The 20,778-nt window shown below is 40.1% G+C and overlaps 1 protein-coding gene across 4 annotated transcripts in view; it reads right to left on the reverse strand.

The window, feature by feature from the left end:
- The window catches only part of tango6 (transport and golgi organization 6 homolog (Drosophila)), a 42,345-nt gene that overhangs the window by 15,912 nt on the left and 5,655 nt on the right, over window positions 1–20,778 (reverse strand). For 2 of the 4 annotated variants that reach the window (XM_044192358.1, XM_044192361.1), the window contains 10 exons: window positions 19,813–19,975; window positions 17,032–17,099; window positions 16,208–16,320; window positions 13,605–13,781; window positions 13,194–13,320; window positions 12,569–12,763; window positions 9,923–10,066; window positions 8,121–8,657; window positions 4,442–4,499; window positions 4,122–4,280 (listed from right to left, as the gene is read on the reverse strand). In XM_044192358.1, the coding sequence (XP_044048293.1) occupies window positions 4,122–4,280; window positions 4,442–4,499; window positions 8,121–8,657; window positions 9,923–10,066; window positions 12,569–12,763; window positions 13,194–13,320; window positions 13,605–13,781; window positions 16,208–16,320; window positions 17,032–17,099; window positions 19,813–19,975 (1,741 nt within the window). Of the gene's footprint in view, window positions 1–4,121; window positions 4,281–4,441; window positions 4,500–7,418; window positions 7,600–8,120; window positions 8,658–9,922; window positions 10,067–12,568; window positions 12,764–13,193; window positions 13,321–13,604; window positions 13,782–16,207; window positions 16,321–17,031; window positions 17,100–19,812; window positions 19,976–20,778 lie in introns of those variants that run through there. The other 2 variants (XM_044192360.1, XM_044192359.1) reach the window with 2 other exon arrangements.

Raw genomic sequence — 20,778 nt, forward strand, 5'->3', positions numbered from 1 at the left:
AGTGTAGTCATACTCAGTTTTACAAGCTGTGTGTGGGTGACACTGTTACATAGGCAGACATACAAAGAACAGAGCCAACTGCTGACTACAGCTACTCCTGCCAAGCAGCAGGGTGGAAAGCCAGAGGCCTCCATGGAGAGGAGACAACCAGCTGACTGGCTAGTAGTAGTAAGACCTGCTTGACCCATGTGTGTGTCTGTACATTAGAGCTGGTTATATTTGCCACACATACAGACACACACACACATGTTGAAGTGTCCTTGGACAAGATACTGAACCCCAAATTGCTCCCGAGGGCTGTGCCTTCAATGTGTGAGTGTGTGTGACTGAATTATTTTCTTTGTACTGATGAGCAGTTGGCACCTGCCATCAGTGTATGAATGTGTGTGAATGGGGTGAATGTTATATGTAGTGTGAAGCACTTTGAGTAGTCGGAAGACTAGAAAGGCACTATACAAGTACGGTCCATTTACCATTTACACGCACACAGCACCCTGATCTATTTTGCTTGTCCTAGATTACCCTTTTAGTTTTTTCCAGTTGTTTTCTATAGGCAGTAAGTGTTTTAATGCTGCTCATGCACCCTGAGCGTCTCATTTTTGCAGGACCACTCTTAACACCTTGAGTTAAAAAAACTTCAACTTTCCCCATTCTCCAATCAGATTTGTGAGTTTACTTCAAAGCAAAATCACGGCTAGAATAATGACAGGTGATTCCGGGTTTGCGTAGCAACAATTAAAAAAAATATAAACGCAGCAAGCTGCTCTTTTTTTAAATTGTAGGCGTCAACAAAAAAGGCAGTGCAGTGCGCCTCATGCTTTGCAACCTGCAAAAAGCACTCTGATCGGGGCCTTAGAGTGCCAAGCAGTTCGTCACAATCACAAAACCCACAACATACACAGAGCTAGACACTCAACACACACACCACACCATCTCAGCTATTCTCCCTTCATTTCCATGTCTCAATAGACTGTCACGGCTCTAATAGATCTAAAGAAAAAAACACCTGGGAAAACTGATGCAACACTCCCACAGATGCTCCCAAATTTATTCAGTCTACACATCCCCTTCCTGTATATGTAAATAAACTTTATGTCTTGGAAACATCATTTGGTGCAGCCTTCTTTTCTTTTAGTACATTTTCTGCCCATCATTGCACAATGGGAGCTCGAGGGACTCTGCAAGTGCAAAAATCCAGCAACTGGGAGCAAACCAAAGCGGAGCCAAACATTCTTTTATTCAACATTTACTCAACCAGGCCAGTCAATTAAGAAAACCTTCTTATTTACAAATGAAAGCCAGGCAAAAGGCAAATCTTGGCCACTCGGGGGATTCAAGACAAACACAGAGGCTCTCTGGATGTCTGTGCTGCAAACTGAAGGTCTATCCAATCTCTCAGCAAAGATATAAACCCCCCGATTGTCCCAGGGAAGTGGTACGATGGCAGTCTGGCAGATAAAACCAGAGCGGGGAAAAAAACCCAAAACAGGGCTTTCTATCAGGGAAAGGTTCTGATACACAGGGTCCCTTCTGAACAGAGATCTGCATGGAAAACAAGCCTGCACTGTGGCTTTTGTGGTGTGGTGGTTGCATGCTGATAGCTGTCCACCAAAGACAAATATACATGTAAACAAATATAGACATAAATAAACAAGCATATATTAACATTTCTACAATGTTTACCACTCACACAAAGTCAAATTACTAGGTTCTTTTGGCCAGATAAGGGCACACTTTTTAAAACATTTGGCAATCCTCCACAGAGGCCAAAGGTCAGGCTCAGCTAGAGATTTCATTTTGCAAACAGCACTAATGAATCAATTTCCATTTTGTGACTGTTGCCAAAGTAAACAACCATGCTATCTGAGAAAAAGATGTAATGTTAAATAGCTAGTGGTCCTTTTAGAGTTGTTGTGTTTTTTTGGCCAATTGGGGCAGCACAACTAGCTGAAAACCCAACATTGACATCACCTTATAAAGCTGTTATGGTAAAAGTATTACAGTAGTACAGTTGTCTATTTACACATCAAGCAGACATAGAGCAACATTAGCATTCATTTGGAGTTGTGTTTGTGTCCATGTCCAATATTCCCTCTCCTTTAGCTCTGTTTTGGTCTCCACCAACTCCAGAGAACGTTAGCTAACTTTGTCTGTCTGCTGTTTGATGCTGGGCAGGTAGTGTATAGTGGGTTTATCAGAGCCTTTTCACTGATAAGAGCTGCCTGCTTCTGCAGGAAACAAGGTTGAAGAGAGTGGTCAGACTGAACCAAAACAGTAAATTTGTGGGCTGGAAAACCAAAACAATGAGCTGAAAGACACTAAAAGGCTCTGTAGAGCAGAGGGGAACTGGAAAAATTGATATTTACAAGCGACACCTTTCACATTACCTTCTGTCATTTGACCCACTGTTAACATAAAAATGTTGATTAAAAGGTCCAGTATATAACAGTTAGGAGGAGCTTTTGGCAGAAACGGAATATAATAGTTATGTTTTTAAGTATGTATTCATTAGTGTATAATCACCTGAAAATAAGAATCCTTGTGTTTTTGTTACCTTAGAATGAGCCGTTTTTATCTACATAGGGAACGGGTCCCCTTCCACAGAGGCCGCCATGTTGCACCGCCAAGTTCCTACAGTAGCCCAGAAAGGACAAACCAATCACTGGCTTTAGATTGGGCCTTTCGCGTTTTTTGCAAGGTTTTTTTCGCCGCCACTGTAGTTTCTCCTACACGCTTGGAATGGGAGGGTGAGATGAGTTGTATTCAAATTTCACCGCTAGGTGCCACTAAATCCTACATACTGGACCTTTAACGCAGCTTTAACTCAATGCAGACTGTACAAAGTTACAAAGTGGGAGTAGTTATTTCAGCCTTCGAGGGTACCGGAAATATAGTTCCATTCTTTTTCTGCACAGACAATGTGACTGGGAGTGGAAGCCAATCTGTGAATTTTGGTTGGAGTTACGTACTGTAATCATGCTGGGTGAATGGTTTATCCATTCACCAAGCCCTTCTGTGTAGCATCTACGGCTACAGTGTAGGTTGCCAGAAGAGCACAGGTTTTGGTCCAAACCTTATAACATCACTGTGTGTGGCTGTTGTTCACCAAGAAATAGTGCCAGCACAAAACTCCATCTAAAATCACAATTTGTCATGTTTATGCAGAATCTGGCTGCACCATATTCTCGCTGTGCTCCAGCTCAGGCACGGCTCGGTTTCAATATCCACAGGAAACCTTTCAGAAGCGGAGCCACTGCAAATTCCACCTAGTTAAAATAGTAATAATGTAATGGTAGTGGTAATATTAATAAAGTAATAATAATAGGAATGATAGTCATAGGAATAATAATGACAATAATAGTAACAAAGCCAATTACAACAACAAGAACAAGAACAACTGATTTGTGAATTTGGCCTCATTAAAACAGTATAGGTGATCACAGAGAGCAGGAGGAGACTGAACGAAGGTTTGGGCCATCTCCCTCCCTTGCTTGCTTTTCTCCTTCTCTCTCCTTTCTCAGCAACTACAAACAAAAAAATTGTTTTGCTGTGACAGTTGGTCAGAGACAACTGAAAGAGCCGCGAGTGAGACGTCTGGACACAAACTGGTGGACACACACACCAGCTAGAATGTCAGCGGATCGTCTCCAACATCCAGAACGCCTGAGTACATTTCTGTTGTGTGCAGATTAAACAAACAGCACGTTATTTAACCAGCTTTAGAGGTGCTGGTGGTTTTCATTTTAGACAGAGCCAGGCTAGCTGTTTCCCCCCGCTTCCAGTCTGTATGCTATTGTAAGCAAGGCAAACCATGTCCTGACTCCAGCTCCATACTTAAACAGATATGAGAGTGGTATCAATCTTGTCATCTCACTATTGAAAAGAAATAGTTGTGTAAATAAGTGTATTTCCCAAAATGCTGAACTATCCCTTGAAGTGATAATATGGAGCATAATGTATGCTTAAGTGTGAATGAATTTGGTCTCTTAAGCTACTGTATGTTCTCATCACACGAATTGATGCCTTCTTAGGGGTCAGGAAATGGGTATCAAGTCAAGTGAATGTTCTTACAAGTCTGGTCATACAAACATGAATGTGAACAAACAGCAGATGATGCTCACCCATAGCCCTGCTCGCCCTCATCAGGACTTCTCCCACTTTGAGGCGGGTTTCCAGGGAGTGCTCCTTGTTGGATGTAGGGAGGGAGGGACCATGTTGGAAGTCTTTTAGGAGCCTTGTCAGAATCCTCTCAGGGTAGGAATCAGCCAATGCAGCCAGACCTAAATACAGTTAATACTCAGCCCATCTGCTTTCAAAAGTTACTGACAACTGTTTCAGCTAGTTAATATTATCAGTGGATTAAACAGACTATTTCTGTGGATCGATACTCACAAAAATCAATGATAACATCACATTTGGCCAAGCTGTAGGATTATATTACCTTGAATCGCTGACAGGTAGATGAATGAGTCTTCATGCTCCAGGTTTTGTAAAAAGAGCTGGAGAGGACATACCATTAGCATGATTAATCACATAGACTGGTGTATAATTATACAAGTCCCTTACTTACTTACTGGGAATATTCTACCATTTCTGTGTGAAAAATATCAAAAACATCACCAATATTGATCTTGCCAGTAGAACCACAGAGGATCGATACTGGCACAGCACTGAATACATTAAAAACAATATAACCAACTATCAAAGGGAATAACCCAAACTTTACCCCCAGGTACTATAAAAGGCCCTGGAAGATTTTGATTTGATTGAATGGGCTGAAGTTTTAGGTAAAGTAATGAGGGATGGGAAGATAGAACATCTGAACGGTGACCTGTACAATACTGCAGAACTCAACCCAACCATGACACAAAAGGGGAAAAAATCAATAATGGGGGATTCTGCTGTAACAACAGGGGGTTGAAGGTTATCTAAGGTACACACAGCAAGGGGCTTCTGATTACAGAGAATACTTAATGAGTTTTTATCCTTTCTTGCTCATACCACCTTAACAAGTCCCTAGAGCGCACCATTGTCCCCTCTGGCTCCCAGGAGAGAGGTTCAACCGCCTCATTTATTATACGCGTTTGCTCAGAATGTCCCAGAAGACACACCGATAATACCACTACCCACACGTTCCTGATCCACATATACAGTGCACGCAACAATAGCACAATGCCTTATAGCTGACCCAGCTCCACGAATAACTGCTAACTATGCTATGGAAGCAAATGGGAAAATCTCACTATCTCAAAAACATAAAGTCAATATGCTATGTTAGCAAGCGTTCAGACCAAGAACAGTCCTGCATTAAAAAAAACACAAGGGATTGCATTGGTGTGGGCATGTTGCTTCAGGTACCAATGATATAATGAAAAACAATCCAGGAATTGAAGGCTAATTTGAAGGCTTATCAGACACTAAAATCCTGCACAGCGGTTTCTAATACTATGAAAAGCATTTTACATCTCTGGAAACTTATCAAGGCCACAATTATTTCATCCTCCATCTCGATTAGCAAGTAAACTGTAGAAATACGTTCATGTTACAAAGTAATCTACCTTCGATGTGCGCTTGCATGTATCTGATTGGCTGCATGGCATTACATTGTGTTGCTGCAAAAGTTGAACGAGGTTCAACTTTATTGCCAGACGACCTTACATTTTGTTCGCGCTAGAGTCCTCTGCATTGTGACCCCTGCTGCACCACCGCTTTAAACTCAATGAAATACACAGTATAAAGAGGCCGCATTTTTTAATTGCAGCACTATTGTTGAACATGGCCTTAAGGTATGTTCACATTTGCCTTCTGTGAAGCAAATTCAGACCCTAAAAAGGATGTGATTTCAGTTAGAATATGGGTAATAACTAAATATTGAGTAGAGTGATCAAGCTGTGACCTTGCAAATTTTAAGGTGAGAGTTTAACAAAGGTGAAGTCTGATCTGCAAGTCTGCTGAAGCTTGCACAGAAACAGGAAATGCACCTTTGAATTCATCAGTCATACAGGCTTCAATTGCAGTCAATGAGAGACAGAATAAATATTCTGCTGGAGTCTGGTCCTAGTGTGACCTCACCTTAAGTGTCTCAATGAAAACCCCATGAATGAGGGTAAAAACCTGTTCTGAAGTTAGGTGTCAGGACCAGTGTTTTTCACTTGCATTACTCTCATTTTTACAGGACTATAAAGGAACTTGCATTAATGTCTATATAGTGTTAGTTACTTACAACTAACCATCAAATAAATCATTAATGTAAAATGTGCATTCCTGATTAATGTTCATGTGTTTACTAGGCAACAAGCTTATTATGTGAAGATGTTTGTATACCACTGATGCTACATTCATCAACAAAAGACATACTAGCAATGGCTGAAAATGTTTTTTTCTTAAATTCATGTCCCTAACTTTCTCTAATCAGTTTTTTGACACAGTATTCTACATTTTGAGTTGTTACAACTCATTGTATCTTGTAATACAAGTAGCTACGGTACATAATCCTGAAAGTGAAACACTGAAACTACTATTGGCATTGTACATACGTGCACACACACACACGACCCAAGGCTCTACTGGCACAGTCATCCAGGGTGTTGGTGCACAGAAGATATAACAGATGCCCATAGAAGGAGCATCTATCAGGGCCAGAGAGGCTGGAGATACCCACTGAAGAGGAATAATACATCACACTGGTAATGAGGAGATACAAAAAAGGGCCAAACCTTGCATCACTGAGGACACAACATTAGTATACTTTTAATACTCCTTTAACTTAGATGTTTCATAGGATTTATGTCTGGAGTGTCATGGTACGGCTGTACCATTCCTAGAGTTTCTGTCTGTTTGTCCCCTGTTGGTTCTCCTCCTGTGTGTGTGTGTGTGTGTGTGTGTGTGTGTGTGTGTGTGCTGTGGGGCGCGGCCTCTGAGGAACTGCCAATCAGCAACTGACACACCTGCTACCCATCTGCTGTTGCTCACCTGCTCTCCATCCACAATCGCACCTGACAGTATATCTACCCGGCTCTTCTCACCAGTCTTCGCCAGATCGTCTGTTCTGCATGCACACATGTGTGTGTGTGTGTGTGTGTGTGTGTGTGTGTGTGTGTGTGTGTGTGTGTGTGTGTGTGTGTGTGTGTGTGTGTGTGTGTGTGTGTGTGTGTGTGTTCGCGGCCTCTGAGAACTGCCAATCAGCAACTGACACACCTGCTACCCATCTGCTGTTGCTCACCTGCTCTCCATCCACAATCGCACCTGACAGTATATCTACCCGGCTCTTCTCACCAGTCTTCGCCAGATCGTCCGTTTACCTTAGTGGTATTACTCCTCGGCTCTTGACTGTCTTCTTAGAGATATTACCTGCATGTTATCGGAGCGCCTGACTAACTCTTTGACTCCCTGTGCACAGGTTCGTTTGTGTCACCTGCCTCCAAGTTGCCCACCGGCTTTCCAGGAGGACTTCACCACAGCTCTCATCTGCTTCCCCTCAGACCGCTGTTCCTGCCTCAGCCTGCCTGCTCTCCCCAGCCTCGTGTCGGTCCGCTGTCTGCCTCCAGTCTACCGGCTTCCAGCATAATCCTCCACACTCCTGGTTCCTCGCTGTGTTTCCTATAAATAAATGGAACCTACTACTTCACTTCCACTGTTCTAGTCATGCTTTTGGGTCCAGACCTGGTATACCATAACATGAAGTGAGTTTTTTTTTTTTTTTTTTTTTTACCATATTTTTCTAAAGTTTACAAGTTCTCAGACAAGATGGTAAATGGACTGTACTTGTATAGCACCTTTCTAGTCACCCGACTCCTCAAAGCACTTCACACTACATTCACCCCATTCACACACCTTCATACACTGATGGCATGCACTAACTGCTCCTCAGTCCGAAGAAAGTAACTAATCATTCACACACACTCAACCACCAAAGGCACAGCCCTTGGGAGCAATTTAGGGTTCAGTATCTTGCTTAAGGACACTTCAACATGTAGGCTGGGGGAAGCCAGGATCAAACCGCCGACCTTCCGATAGGTGAACGACCCGACTCAGGTAAAACTTAAATCAGTATTTTCAGAAAATCATAACTTAATGCTAAAACAAGCACAAAAAAGGTGGTACATAACAAAGCAACTCACCATAAGGACTTTCTCCTGGGCCTGGACAGCTTCTGGGTTTCTGTTTTGCACATTCTGGGTCAGGACCCTCAGGGCGAACGCTCTGGTTGGCACGTCTAGGTCACAAGCTTCTAGAAGCCAATCAGAAAAGGGCTTGGTAGGGGGGCAAGGGTCACTGGTGCCAGAGGTCCTCTCTCCACCTTTTGGACTTATTCTTGCTGCAGACCCTCCAGAGGATGCTGGCTGTCTGAGGTGGGTGTTGCTAGGCAAATTACTATCCGGGGAAGATGAATGAGGACTAGTCTGTGAGTTGTTTGCTTCAGTTTCCATCTTTTGATTTTTCCTAAAAGGCACACTGTTGTTCTTTGCTGTGGTTTCAGGGTTTCTGGAGGGCTGAGCAGCAGCGGTGAGATTTTCAGGCCAGTAGGCACCGTGAGTGGCAATGACAGATCTGAGGTTGGATGCCAGCTCCTGGATGACCACCTCAGAGTGCTTCTGAGATAGCGTCTCCAGTGATGGGAGCAGCCTCGACATAGAAGAGTAGTCCTCTGCACTAAGCTGTAATATTAAAAAGGGGAGAGGATGATTGGGAGAGAGCAGGCTGTGCTTACCACTTTCTGAAACATTTCCTAAGATTCTTTCAGACTGCCCGTAGTTACCACTGCGCCTGCCACCTGGGACATTGGTGTTCTGTGTTTTGAACAGGCAGGAGCTGAGCACAATTCCACCACAGCAGCTACTGGCTTTACTGGATCCTACTAACAACCTGTACTGTATTCTTCAGGTTGCTGTTATCCAGCTACTGTATCACATATCTAATCACATCATGTAGCCAAATAGAGTGAATTGTAGCTTAATGGTTACCAATATGACACAATTAATATAGAAAGTTTAGGTAACAAATTTTTATTTTCTTAATTACTGCTGGTGAAAAAGTGAATAATCCACGGGAAATTGTTCCTCCATCTTTTCTCTGTGGAATATGGTTACACTGGTAACAATGTAGGTAGCGGTGGCTACTGCCTACTGTCTAATAGTGCCTTTAGGGCTCAGTTCTTCATTTCTTAAAAAACTGACATGGTCATACTCCATTTGAAAATCATGGTACTATAACAGGGTCTGCTGCCTACATGTCTCTTCCTCCTTTGAGCTACTGTAGTATAATAATGCAGAGTGTTCTTCATTTATTTTCATTAGTTTTATACCGTCTTTGCCTGAGTCTGAGTTTTTGATCACTAGTAGTGCTATGGAGCAAGACACAGTCACGCTATTCCACTGATTGACATTTGGTGCCAAGAAATGTAGCAATGACCAACAAAGGCAGGGAAAAAGAAGACTGCTAGCAAGCAAACATGGACGTAAACAATGCAGGTTTCAAATTCTTCCAAAAGTCAGCTCTGCAAATATTTCATGAGGAAGGAAATACATTCAACACATACATACAATGTGTTTTGGTGGGTAACACTGAATGTAAATTTTTACTTTGTTTGCTCCACAGGGTGCCTTTAACAACAGCTGAAAATCTTATTTTGACTTCCAGTGGTTAAGGTCCTCATCTTGCTGCAGTGAAGTATAAGTGTAGCCAGGACTGCCTGACTGTTGCTCAATGAGGGTGAATTTAACTTTAATTCACCTCAAAAACATATTCATAAGCCTTAAAAGGTTAACTTATTATTATACATATATAAATGTATTAAAACAAGTGAACATCAGCTACAAAAAAGTTCTTAGCCAACAGAACTATTGTACAGAAAATACAGTACATGCATCATTAGGTAGTTTAACAAGCAACATGTTGATGTGTGGAGTACAGTTGTGAGTACCTGAGGTCCAGACAGCAGAATGGCCACTAGGCCCATTCCCATGCTCAGCGTCTGGCTCTCTAATGGGTTCCCAAGACTTGGACCAGTGGCCTGATCGAGACCCACACAGGACCTCTGAAGCATGGACACCATGAAGTCCACCACCTGGAGAAAAGACAAACAGTCATGGACACAAATTATACTCAAAGAGATTCAGGGATTCAAATGTGTTAAATATAAAAGTTAAACCCCAAGGTAGAAATTGCAGACGGACTAAGATTAATTAAATATAGTACTACAAACTAGAGCTAGAGGAAATAAGTACCTTTCAGTTCAATTTTAACAGAAGTTATCTCATTGCACTTTTCCTATAGAGCAGGTCTAGACCATACTCTTTATAATATGTAACAAGACACTTTTCAAAGCTTTTCAGGAAATTCTCAGAAAACATTAAGACCTTATAAAGACATCCAAAAATAAGACATTATTCAGCGAAGTGAGGCCAGTTTATCAGAGACGTTTCTTTATCTGTGAGGGAATGTTTGTTGGCCCCTACAATGGCAGCCAGCCAGTCAGCCTACTTTTTCTGTACAGCTTAACCACCCCTCTCTCTATCAATCCTACCAGAAATGAAGCAAATAGCTATTTTTGTGTGGCAGCATGACTCAACGTGGCCTACTTCCATTACAAGAACTCCCACAGGAACACAGACTGCTTTGAAAATATGCTAGAGAACGAGAGATTCAATCCCAGAAGGATGAGCTAACACCTAAGAGAGGGCGGGCTGTGACACTTCAGGGAAGTTTCAACAGTGCAATAAAGTGCAGTTTGTAACATCTGTCTCATTAAATGTAAACCTTAAATAAAACAACCACTCAACATGTATTTAGGACACAGAGGCTGTCACAACGAGGCCAGATGTACAGGTACATGGTGCAATTCTACACAAGCAAGCAAAGTCCTCTACAGTATATTATTAGGTTTTGTGCCACCTGTGTGGGGTTGTTCACCATTAACAGATTATCATGTTGTATGTTTTTTCTACAGTCAAAAGTGCGTGACCATAGACACTTGCAATGTGCAAAACATTAGGATTTGTGAAGTAATTTGCAGTTAGATCTGCTAGATTTGTAAATGTTGAATTTCTTTGGACTGTCAATGAGGCTTGTTGTTTAGAGTCTCTGTTCTGTTACAAATGGGTTGAGTTTGATGAGTTTGATCACCACAGCAGCCAGTGTGTTCAGTAAAAGTCGCAATGAGCTAGACATTCACCAAGCCCAGCTCTGTACACTGCACTCAACTGGCACCACCTTTAAGTACAACTGAAATCAGTCGTGTGTTTTTGCAGTCAACTACACTCGCTTTCAAATTGTATAATAAGAAATAAGAAAGAAATAAGAAAATAAGAAATTATTTGGGGGTGGATCTGAAATGCTCCTTTAACATCTAAGCCTCTAACTGAGTGGGCTGGTGTGTGTGTTTGACAGTTTTGTCAGCTAAGGGGCTCCAAGCCACAAACAAACTTGCACAGGTAACTGTAGCTTACAAGACAAGGACCGTGTTTTGTTAGTAGTGGTGTTGAAGACTAAGAACCACAGCATTTAGCATCTAAACTGACCGATGTTGACATCTGCAGGCAAGTTTTAAAGCTGTTCAGTGTGCTACAGCCTAGCCTGCAAACTGACGCTAGCAGTGCACTTTTCCCCTGGTCGATGTTTGTTTCGTCGCTTGACGTGCGCACAAGACGTGTGCACAAGACGTGTGCTCATGTTTGTTGGACGGTGTAGTCCCTCATTCGTCCAAGATTGTTCCATCGTAGAAAAGGTTTCAGTCGTAGTCAAACCTTCATGTTTGTAGATTTAAAAAAAAAGAGTCATTAGCTGTAAAGCTGGTCTGGGATGTTGTTGAAAGTCTGTGGCTAATGTGTTTTATAGCAGGCTGCTGTGTGGCTGTTAGTAAGTGTCACTAACAGCCAATGATAGAACAGTGACGGTTACTGATTTATGCAAATATGTTTTCATTTAAATTATCTGATTGGCTACATACAAAAAAGCACACGCTGGGCAGAGGCAGAGTACAGTCTGTTTAAATATGTGCCAATACAGGTGAAAAACATTTTAGGAAAGGGCACAAGGCTCCAACAAAGAACTATGGTTCCTCAGCTGGAAAAAAAAAGAAAAAGAAAAGGTCCACAACACAATGTAAGTCTCAACATGCGATCCCAAAGGCTACACAGTTTTGACACCGCTCTGATTCTTCAAGACCATCGGGCACTGCGCCAAGGAGTTAAATATCACTTCCTGTGTCCACTATGTGGCGCTAGAGAACACGCACTAAGCATACGTGGTGTTGCCGTGTATCACGTGTAGATCACACAATAAGACTACAAATACAAAAACTACAAAACTCTTATAAAGCATGTGAAATTTGGAAAAGATCTGATGATGTGGAGCTGAGGTAGCACAGTTACTAATTTTGGAACAAGGTACCACTGTTAGTAATAGGTTCCTTGCACTTTCAGTGACTTTCGTGCTCGGGCCCTAAAAATCAAGCATACAAAGCAGACAAATTTATGTCTGCTTTGCTTCTGTCTCATAGTTGCTAAAGCTAGTGTTTTGCAATTTAGCATTTCTGCTCCTTCTGGTGGTTGCGTATCTCTCCACTCACCTGTGTGGTTTTTCTCAGCAGCACAGTATGCTGCAGAGACTCAACCATCACAGCCAACACCTGAAGCAAAGCAAGTCTCTGGCCTTGCTTCGCAGCTCGACCCAGCAGTTGCTGCTCCACCTCCAGGAGTGTCATAGCTGACACATCCAATTCCTGTTCGTCCTTCTCTTCATCTTCTGCCCAGTTGGTCAATTCCTGCATGAGATGCAAGGAAATGATGGAATGTCGACTGAGGTTACCATCTCCACAAGGTGGAAAGAACAAACAAAAGAAGCACTGTACAATATAGGACGGTGCAATATACAATACAGGCACAGGTGTTTTAAAAAATACGTCAATGGTGCCTAGATAAAGTAAATGGGAAAGATTCTGACCCATTTTATGTATTTATTTCTGGAGGAGAAGGCACAGGAAAGTCTAATTTAATAACAACTGTGTATTATGAAGCATGGAGATTGTTAGCAAGAATGTGTGTCTAATAATCCAGGTGACATTCATGTTTCACTAACTGCTCCTACTGGTGTGGCTGCATGTAACATTAATGCTACAACAATACAATATACAATATAATTATATTGCACTGGACTGAATGTTTTACAGGTGTAAATATGTGTGTAGTCCTTACCTGCAGCAGGTCCAAGAAGAAGTCTCCAGGCAGGTCACAGTCTTTAAGTTCTGCCAGCAACTGCATTAGACACTCCAGCCTCCACTGCTCCCCTGACAGCTTCTCATACAGAGCATCGTCCTCATCACTTGTATACAAGAACAGAGAAGTTAGGGAAGACACTGAGAAATAAAGAGAGGCAAATTATACTAACAGTCATCATCTCTGGAAAAAAAGGAACAGAGGTGGAATGAGATAAATAAAGAGTGGCTCTTTTGCTGTTGCTAAGTGGCCCAAAACATCTCAAAGGAACTGTCCTAATCTGCATTATGCATCATGTTTTTGTTTGCGAGTATCCTCTCTTAACAACACAATATACAGTTGAGACATTTTTTCCCCTACCAAGATCACTAGTGAGAACATGTCAGTCACCTGCAGCTCTCTCTGGAGTAGAGTCTGGCTCCTCCATCACTGCCCGGGATGAAGTGGAGGTCTGCTGCCATCTTGTTCTTCTGTTCCTGCAGGCCTGAAAGCTGCCTCAGTGCTGACAGGGCTGCAAACGGCTCAGTGTGGCTCAGGAACCACAGCAAAATCTCCTGAGAGGGGGCGCTGTGGAGCACATAGAATAACATTGACACTGTCATACTTTAGTTCTTATTAACTACGATTCATATATACTTTACATTTCTGCTGACTATTTTAATAAGTACACATTTTTAAAATGATTTCCTGCAAAGCAGCCTTCTGTTTAAATTTTCAGTACACAATGGAAATCAAGCAGTACAGACTTGCTAGACGAATGGAATTTGGAAATTGACGTCTAACTTCACCACTGCTCGTTACTTTGTCCTTGTCAGCACCTATTGGGGTTACATTTTTAAGTCCTGGTTATGAACATGGAAATTTAAACCTTAGTTTTCTGCCAATCTTTTTATCATCAAAATTGACATAAATCATTTTTTGGTTGTTTCCATGAAATTTCACAGTACAAGCAATGCCAAACACTCCATTAACAAGACCATCTGTAACATCTATATTTTTGATAAGCATAACGCAAGCCTTCAGACCAACACTATCCAAATATGTTTTTTTAAGCATAGTTATGTAAGCTGTTATGTTATGTGCAAATCGCCCCATTTGTTGCAAAAATGTGAAGGTCCTCTGTGTCTTCGTCCATGCCTGTCTCACATTGTTTTAATAACGCTTCATCCCGCTCTTTAAGTTTTTCCCCTTTGGTATGTTTCCTGAGTCGATTTAATGTCTGGGCAAACTCTTGGTCTATTTGTCGCTCTATTCAACTCTATGTGACTCAAAGTATTTGCCCATAGGTTGGTGCCTATTTGCTCTTTGTAAAGAGGCCTTTTTTTTTAAACTGGTAGCAGCTGATAAAAATCTCCAATAGCTATAACGGAAACATTGCCAAAGGGAGAAAAATCACAGCATGTTTAATTTTTTGTAGTCTGCCATGGATATAGGCCAAAAGTTTGTGATCAACCTTGGAAATTTCATCTGTTACCAATATTTGTAGATCTTTGAAATTGGCTCTTATTGTATTTACTTTTTCCTTCCTTAGGAGGTTGATATGGCAATGAAGCATCATTACCAAACACAAAGCTGTTGTGTATTGTTGTAGCATTAATGTTACATGCAGCCACACCAGTAGGAGCAGTTAGTGAAACATGAATGTCACCTGGATTATTAGACAGACATTCTTGCTAACAATCTGCAAGCCTCATAATACACAGCTGTTATTAAATTAGACTTTACTGTGCCTGCTCCTCCAGAAATAAATACATAAAATGGGTCAGAATCTTTCCCATTTACTTTATCTAGGCACCATTGACGTATTTTTTAAAACACCTCTGCTCATTTAATGAGCGCATAATAGATAATGCTTCTGATCGATTAATTTTCTCTCAAAGAGCTGCCCAATCTATGTGCTGATCTCCACCAGCGAATTGTGTCACCTCGTAGGACTGCAGGTCTGACTTGCACTGTCTCTGTGGCCCCATGTTGCGACTTGCACCAGAGGCTTGGACCCCGTTAATACATGCTTGCAGGTCTAGTTATTATTATTATTTTTGTTTGTCCAAATGAATCGCAGTTTTGAGGGGCTAAATGGGCTTGAAAATTCATGAAACTTTGCACACTTGTCAGAAGTGGTGAAAGTGGTTAATATTATAACTATATATTATATAGTATGGTCTAGACCTGTTCTATAGGAAAAGTGCAATGAGATAACTTCTGTTATGAATTGGTGCTATATAAATAAATTGAAAATGTACATATTTTAGGGGTCTTGGGTGTCAAATTTTGATGTTTTACGAAGAAACAAGAAGTTGCTGTAACTTCAGTGTACAAGGTCAAATCTGCTCCAAACTTCACATGTTTGATAAGAGTCCCGCCCTGAAGACATCTACATGCCAGTATTCAGTCAGTCATAGTCATAGCGCCACCTCCTGGCAACAGGAAATGACACCTTTTATACTTTGACATACTCCTCCTGGCAGGTTGAGCACATCCATCTCAACTTTTGGCAGAAAATCTGTAAGATACTGATGATGCTATATTGTGAAGCTTGTGAGTTTTCGTTAAAAGGGCGCGGCGTCAAATGTCTGTTTCGCCATGACACAAGAAGTTGTTGTAACTTCAGTGTACATGATCCAAACTGCCCCGAACTTCACGTTTGATAACAGTCCCGCCCTGAAGACATCTACAAGCCAATATTCAGTCATAGTCATAGCGCCACGAGCATGAAAGTGCCAGGGCCCAACAGTCCTATTGTTTCTCTAGATATTAATAATAATAATAATAATAATAATAATAATAACAACATTATTATGCACCTTTGAACACATTTTTGAGGGGCTTAGGATGCTCGAAAACTCTTGAAATTTTGCACACGTCACAACTAGTGAAAATCACAAAGTTCTGCAGTGATTGGGCTCGGGTGTGGAATTATGGGTTAGTTGTTATTTATGAGAGTACCAGGATATGTACATGAAAATCCCAGCCAATAGCAGACAAAATATTACCGTAGGTGGGAGACGTTCTGCTTGGTGAAACAGAAGAGTGTGAAGATAACAGGAAGAACTTGTTCTAGAGGTTTGAGGAGAGAAGCTGACGGACTGTTTCCAACCACCCAGATCTGACAGCAGCAAGAGACACAAGAGCAAAAGACACTGACACCTAAAACACTGTGTGAGAGGCATTATAAGGATTATAGACAGTAGAAAAAAAAAATGCAGTGTTAGCAGCGAACATCAATGTTACTGCATATTTTACAACAAAAACCTAATAACCACTAACATCTCCACCAATATCACCATTATTATTCAGAGTTCTGATTTAGTTTTATTTAATGCAAACACCTGTTTTGTTTACAAAAACCTCAATCAATTATCATTTACTCTCTTTTAATATATCAAAGGAATTTTGATCAACTTCCTGTATTTTTACATAATTCAATGAATTTATTCATTTAGCTACAGTTTTATGATTCGCTATATTGCCATGAAGTGCAATAAGCAAAGATCAGATTTTTGAATATTTTAGCAAATATCACTAAATGTCACAATACAAACAATTTCTTTGGATAATCATCAGGGATATTGATCTCCAACCATACATAAGGTACTATCACGGAAATGGAGACATTGTGGGTATATTGTCTTCTTATATGCTCTCTTCGACTACACAAAATACTGTGTAGTCCATCTTGAGACCTTACCAAAGGTATAAGCTAAGATCATTACTATGAATTTGAGATTAGATTAGATTCAACTACAAGTACAAGGCAACAAAATGCAGTTGAGGTGCATTATTGTAGTGTTTAGTGGATGCCTTTGGGTGTCCTTACCTTGTACACGTCCTCCATACAACGTGTCAGTTCCCATTCCTCTGCAGCAGCTTGGGAATGACCCTCATCTGGAAAACACACATAGAAGCCAGTGTTCAGCCCTATTGGTATCTGACTTATCATCCATCTGCTGTTTTTTTGACAAGGTGATGATAGCTAGCACGACAAACAGGACAACAACTACTATCTGTTCTCCTGATAGAAAACTGATAGAAAAACACAACCTGAACATCTTTAGTATGCATAACATGTATATAGGGTGTCTACATGCATCAGCAAGTTAAATGTAAGACTTTTAAATTAAATTTAAGGCCAATTTTGCAATAAAAATAAACACTGAATGTGAAAATATAGCCATACTCTTAAATAGTAAATAAATATATTGTCAATACATATATTGTCAGTTTAAAATTATAAGTAAGGCAAAATGACAATAACTGGTTGAGTTAAAAACCATTTGTCCAAATTTGTTTAGTGTGAAAAAAATATTTGTCCTTAATGATATTAATCACTACAATTGAGTCTGAAACAAGGCTTTATCAAGGTAGAATGTCAATTTCTTTAAGTCATTTATACACCTGTATTATTATTATTATTGTGGTTCTATATAGTTTATAGTTTATACATGGCTTTTAAATAAATAGGTAAATGTCATCCTGATTTAAGCTACAGACTGTCTGTTGTCATAATGAATCTAGTCAACTTTGTGTAGACTGGATTGATGATTGCCCCACTTTTTACAGCTCGTCTTTTGCCAAATATTGGTGGAGATGGACAATTATTTATTTCAATTTACAATCAATTTATTTTTTCTGAATAGGGAATGTGCAAATCAACAGTTCATCAGACATGAATGAGACTGAAATACACTTGCTCAGGTTAACTAACTAGCTAGCTCCTCCATGCCATCCGGACAGACACTACAGTGGCCACCAGGGGACAAAGTTTGCAAACATGAATAGCAAAACCCTAAAATAAACCATCACGGGATAACAGAGGCATTCGAATTCAACTCTTGTTGATTTCGAATGAGATTAAATGTACAGGCATTTTGCACTTGGAGTGAATTTTAGACCATGCTTACAGCATTCAAAACCCTCCCAAACTGAATTTAAGACAATTTAATACATTTTAAAAAGGCATTTCATTAGTAAATGTGAATTTTAGACATTTTAAGGACCCATGGCCACCCTGGTATAGCATGTAAGCTCAACAGCCTTTCAAGTGGAAATATGTGACATCTATCTTTTTTGCAGACTGACTCAATTTTCCTTTATTTATTGCTTGTAATACATAAATAAATAAATAATTGCCCATATAATTTATTTCTGTACAGAAATTTAAACAAAATGTGAAAAAACAGCATAGAGTCTGGGTGACTCCAGTAAAATGCATCTCAAAATATGCTACTGCAAAGAATGAGCATTTTTTAAAGTAAATTAGATTTAATTAAACTAGAGAAGCAATTTCAGAAGAAATTGCGGGTGTGAATGCTGGCTGGCTTTTAAAGTTCAATCATAGCAATAATGTATGAAAGATGTGAAACATAAGGTTTGAATGGAGGTTTTCACCATCTTGGGCTTTCATTTTTAAAATGTGAAATGACATTGTATGTGTGTGTGAGACAGAGGTAGATTTGAATTGTGAATTAGGATTTTTGTTTCTGTTTGAATGAAGTGTATTTTACAATTTTCTGAGAGGTAAAAATGACTGTTTCTCTGTCTGGTGGGCTGTAGCTACCATTTGTTTTGGTCTTAGATGCTGGTAGTCCAACATTTAGTGGCAGCGAATGTGGGAATGAGAGCAGGTTCGATATCTCCCTTTTTCTGCCTCCCTCCTGAAAATTCTGGTCTCTGTTAATATGCAAGTCTGTACAGCAGTTGGCTGGAACTGCTGTCACTTTGAAGCTGACTGTGGCAACTGTGTGAGTTTGTTTGACTCCATAGTTACCTTTCTACAAAATTATGTATGAAGAGTGAAAATTGTGGGAATGAGAGCAAGTTGAAGAGAAGATTTTGAGAAAATGTTACAGATAATCTGCACTCTGACAGCTGAGTCCCTCACTCTAGCTTTGAACATTCCACCCAATACACACTCAGGACTGAACATTTCATGAATTTTGAACTGTGATTGTGGAAAACATGAAAAATATAAAAAAGTTTAATTAATGTGACAAAGTCCCAAGTATTGTAAACATTTTATAGTTGAATGGAGTTTCTATGTGAATGTATGAATTAGTGGAAAGAGGTTGAAGATGAGTGAGTTTGAAGGCTTTTTTTCCCCCATTGACTGCCATTGTAACTTTACTTCAAACAAAGTTGAATATTTTTAAAAGTTGTTGCTGCTGATGTTGATGCTTGAATGCAGTTTCTAGCTGAAAGTATGACTGAATAGATAAGAGTTGAAAAAGTGGGTAAATGTGGACATTTTGAACATTCCGTCCATTCATTTGAATATTTTGGAAAGTATGAAAGATATGAATGAGAAAAGTAATAGCACACCATTCCTAATTGAGATGAATATTTAAATGTTTGAATGAAGTTTCTATGTTGAAAAATGTAGAAGCAGTTAAGTTGCAAAAAAGTGGGCTGAATAATAATAATAATTTAATTTCTGCATTCACACCCAACTATAATCTTCCCAAAACTGCAAGACGTTAAAACTCCATATGTGCAACTGTACTTTCTGGAACCAAAAATAACTCCTTCTGTTTTTACTAGTACTAACTCTATTTTTAATTTAACATCTAACATATATCGATAAGATGGCCATGTTACTGACTGGAAGCAATGGTGCAGCGGTGGAGAGGTTCGAGCAGAGGAGTGAGCAGGTACTGTTGGGCAAAGCTGGGCTTCTCCTGTACCATAGAGAGCGCTGCCCTGGTGGCCACACGCTGAAACTGTTGGGCTGTCAGCTTGTCTTTGAAGTGCAGGAGGTTGAGGATCTAGACAACAATAACAAATACAACATACAACAACAAATACACTTGAAATAAATAAATTCTTACTCAGTCCAACTGACACTCATGGGTCTACAGTTGTTATGTGTAAAGTAGGGCTGAAATGATTCCTTGAGTAACTAGATTATTAAAAATCATCAATTCAAATTATTTGCATCGAAGCTTCGTTTAAGCCATATACAGTGGTGTGCAAAAGTGTTTGCCCCCTTCCTGATTTCTTATTTTTTTGCATGTTTGCCACACTTAAATGTTTCAGATCATCAAACAAATTTAAATATTAGTCAAAGATAACACAAAATGCAATTTTTAAATGAAAGTTGTTATTATTAAGGGAAAACAAAATCCAAACCTACATGGCCCTGTGTGAAAAAGTGATTTAGCTAACCTGGGTTTTGTTTTACAAACTGTCCGATTGCCTGACTGCTCATGTTTTTGCCCCATTTAGCTTCTTTTTAGTGATGTTGAAAAAAAAAATCCAAGTTGCAATAAACCAGAATTATCCTTAAACTAAAAGCACACCCATACTGTGCGTGTAGTTTGATCCAGAAGTGATTGAGACCCTGTGCTTAATAAAGGCTCTTTTCTGTCTACACTGCAGTCAATCAGTGCGTTTGCATGCACTTAAGTAACTGGGTTACAGCTGAATTTCTCCAGTAAGCTAATTTCTTAAACGTCATGTAAACAAGGTACGCGGTATTCAAAATTTGGGTGGAAGATTAAAGAAACCTGATTTCGCCAGCTATATTTCTCCTGGAGAACGCAGATGTCTTAGTCATGAATATGGTTTC

The sequence above is a fragment of the Siniperca chuatsi genome, linkage group LG4 (assembly GCF_020085105.1).
Source record: "Siniperca chuatsi isolate FFG_IHB_CAS linkage group LG4, ASM2008510v1, whole genome shotgun sequence".
NCBI classification, from domain to species: domain Eukaryota; kingdom Metazoa; phylum Chordata; class Actinopteri; order Centrarchiformes; family Sinipercidae; genus Siniperca; species Siniperca chuatsi.